Raw genomic sequence first — 3,848 nt, forward strand, 5'->3', positions numbered from 1 at the left:
ATTATTTCCCATCAATCCACAGTCCTACACAACAACACGAGGCTACACACTGTCCTGTCATCACTCTGCCCTCATTGCCGCTGTCTGTCATTCCTCCGGTTACCGAGGCCCCCGTCCACCCTCTAAACGGCCCCGTCCACCACACATCCACCCCGCGGTCAGCTCACCTGCTCCGGCCCTCCTCTCGCTGTCTCTGCCTCCACCAGCAGCTCCTCGGCTCAGCGCTCTTTAATGACTTTCTGGTGCTGCAGCCTTCTTTTATTTCTCCTAAATGTATGAAAATGTATGCAAATTTAAATCAAGCTTAACCTGGGAGCTCGAGCAATATATTTAATGGAATTTCAAACCAACAAGGAGATCCGGACTCAGCCATCTAATGGCAAATATAATTACGCAACTAGGTTAGTTCTCAGTTATTCAGATGGATCTTTTTTTCAGCTCTGAGAGGAACCTGATGAGATTCTTTAAGATTGGAGGTGTGAGTGTGTAGTGATGTGAGGACACATTTATTTCTTTGTGAAAATGTAGAAATGCAGTTTTTGGTTGTAAACATTTCCGATCAGTGCATGATTGCCTGTGTGGGAGTAAAAAATGCTGAAATGAGTTTGGCCTGGTATAGAAATTTTAATTTTTAATAAACTCGTGGAAATCTTATTTTAAGACTGAATTGCAATTATAGGTCCAGGACGTGCGCTATTTTTGTCTGACCAAAATGGGTATGGATGTGCGTAAAGCTCGTGCGTAAAATCTTGAGAAGTTCACTCTGTAAACACCTGAGGAAGTATTCTCTAAAAGTTAATAATTAGCAATGAGAACTGCTCTTGGTTTGATTGTTGCCTTCTAAATTAAGTGCTGGCACGTCTAACAAATGCCATTGCGCTTTAATCTCCTCCTTCGCACGCGCTCAAGGGTGACAGGAGCAGCAATAAAGTCGCGCGTAAATCAGTTGGAAACTTTAATTAATAAACAGGAACTGCGCTCCACGCGCACATCGCTCCACAGCCAGACCCACTGGACCAGCATCCCGACTCACTTCCGGTTCGACTGCCTGTAACCCTTTCCTCTCCGCCGCTCCAGAAGCGGAGGTTCACGTATCTGCGCCGTCATTGGCGGAGATGCGTCGTCACTGCGCCTCACTCGGTCTGTGAGTGGTGGTGCGGGCTGTCAGTCACTGCCAGGCTGCTGCCGAGACTCCAGAGAGAGGGAGATGTCAGAGGCTGAGCTGCTCCCTTCCTTCAGTAGCACTAGTGGGGTTCAGCAGCCAGCATGGCCACAGCTGCCTCCAGCCCCTACACCCTGCTCAGCTCCAGTCCCATGATCCACCCGGACAGCCAGGCCATGCAGCCTGCTAGCCCCTACAGAGGACACCAGAAAATCTCCTCCAGAGCGACTACCTGCAGAGCGTCCAGAGCAACGGACACCCCCTCGGGCACCAGTGGGCGAGCAGTCTGTCGGAGGGCAGCCCCTGGTCGGCCTCCATGGAGCAGCAGGACGTGAAACCAGGCCGAGAGGACCTGCAGCTGGGCATCATCCATCACCGCTCCCCGCACGTAGCGCATCACTCCCCACATCACAACAACCATGGCAACCACCCGGGCGCGTGGGGAACCCCGGTGTCCCACAACTCGTCCATCAGCAGCGGGCAGCAGATAAACATCTACTCCCAGACGGGCTTCACTGTCAACGGCATGCTGGACCATGGTGGCCTCACACCTCCATCCAACCCGCAGGGCCAAGGCATGCACCCGGGCCTCAGGGACACTCTCAGCCCCGAGCACAGCGACCTCGGCGGGCACCACTGCCACGACCACTCCGACGAGGAGACGCCGACTTCGGACGAGCTGGAGCACTTTGCCAAGCAGTTCAAACAGCGGAGGATCAAGCTGGGCTTTACGCAGGCGGACGTGGGTTTGGCTCTGGGCACGCTGTACGGTAACGTCTTTTCCCAAACCACCATCTGCAGGTTCGAGGCTCTGCAGCTGAGCTTTAAAAACATGTGCAAACTAAAGCCGCTGTTTGAACAAGTGGCTGGAGGAGGCAGACTCGTCCACAGGCAGCTCTAGCAGTATAGACAAGATAGCAGCTCAGGGGAGGAAGAGGAAGAAGAGGACGTCCATCGAGGTCAGCGTCAAAGGGGTGCTGGAGACGCACTTTCTCAAGTGTCCCAAACCGTCCGCGCAGGAGATCACCTCGCTGGCGGACTCGCTGCAGCTGGAGAAGGAGGTGGTGCGCGTGTGGTTCTGCAACCGGAGGCAGAAGGAGAAGCGCATGACGCCGCCGGGGAGCCGCCGCCCGCACGAGGGACCCTATTCTCACAGCGGGAGCGCGGGAGACGCCTCCTCGTGCCATGATCTCTGACCGAAGCACCGGGAGGATTCCCCCGGCACAGACTCTCGAGCGCAGGGGCGCGCGGTGGCACCTCCGAGCCCTCGCGCCTGTCCCGGTACAGACTCCTCCAGCACTGAAACACAATAACAATAACAGAGATACCTGTTCAGCCTTCGTCATTTTCTAACTGTCATGAGGCATTATTCTATAGCGGCATATCAAAACGTCACATTTCAGATTTTACCTTTTGGAGCCCGCCAAATTATTTTCTACATCACGGATATAAATACAAAAATGTGCCTAATAACCTGCCAGCGCCTTTGGTTTGTGTCACCATTTCTCATCAGCTCGATAATAATGATAGGACGGGACTGATGTTTTTGTTTTTATTTGTTTGGGCTTCACTTGTCTTGAGTGAAACAAATAATAATAATATCACTTTTCTTAATTGATTTGTTGCAGCACCAGAGGCCGTTTCACAGTCCACCTCATGCTTCCCTCGGGCTTCTCAAATGCTTTAGATCTCACCATATTTACACTCATTATTTTGTAACATACTCTTAGCAGATCTGTAATTATTTTTGCATATGCAAATATAGGCCCTCATTCCAGTTGTAGAGGTACCAACATAATAGCACTTGGAGGGTTTGTTTTTATTATTAAATCCCTCCCTCATGGCCTGTAGCTTATGAAGCCACACACAGCTATTTATAAATTCATTTATTTGATTTCAATCATCTTCGACCATATAAACTGTGTGGACTCTGAAAATAGAGCCGAGAATAGAAAGAGGGGTTGACGACGCTATACACCTGCCTATAATTTTATTGTACGTTCAGTATCAAAAATTTTATAATCTTTAAATACTCCTGTTATTGGTTTATTTCTTAAGTTTTTTTTCGAATATTGTACAGTTTTATATATTACCCTTTTGAAGTCATTAATTTAAACAAATGCTCTTAGTTATTCATGCACTTAATTAGCAATGTAAAAAAAAACACACACACAATATTTTCAGTAAGATTGAACTGTTTCGGCGGTTTTATTCCAAATTTCGATGACAGCTCAAGTAATTATTTATTTTCAGTATAAAGCTTGTATTATGTTTTGAAATAAACTATGTATGTTGTAATAAACAATTTCTTGCTACAACTGTTCACTGTCCAAGACAGAATTCAAACTTCGGATGAATGAATATTGAATATTTAGCGTTATGTTTAAAATAATACAAAATTATCATTATAATAATTTTATTAGAATCATATTCTAGTGTTTTTATTATAATTTCATCACAATTCTATTATAATTGTATTATAATGCTATTGTTATTATTAAAATAATTTTAAATAATTAAAGCAATAATTAAATATAACGTTACATTTAAGAATTAAATTCATTTTCTTTTTCACCGTTACTTATACATTTATACACAACTTCAGAATGGATTCTATTTAAATTGCGACTATATTACAGGTATACTAAAAAGAACATTATGCTCCATTTATGTATTTATACAATGC

The 3,848-nt window shown here is 46.0% G+C and overlaps 1 protein-coding gene across 1 annotated transcript; it reads left to right on the forward strand.

The window, feature by feature from the left end:
- The first annotated feature begins 1,266 nt into the window (after positions 1–1,266).
- On the forward strand, positions 1,267–2,492 carry LOC121948335 (POU domain, class 3, transcription factor 4-like). The gene is given in 3 exon segments (XM_042493710.1): positions 1,267–1,374; positions 1,377–2,015; positions 2,017–2,492. Coding segments are annotated over 3 exon segments (1,089 nt in total). The 3' UTR covers positions 2,359–2,492.
- The last annotated feature ends 1,356 nt before the right edge of the window (positions 2,493–3,848 follow it).

This window comes from Plectropomus leopardus, chromosome 9 (genome assembly GCF_008729295.1).
Source record: "Plectropomus leopardus isolate mb chromosome 9, YSFRI_Pleo_2.0, whole genome shotgun sequence".
Classification (NCBI taxonomy): domain Eukaryota; kingdom Metazoa; phylum Chordata; class Actinopteri; order Perciformes; family Serranidae; genus Plectropomus; species Plectropomus leopardus.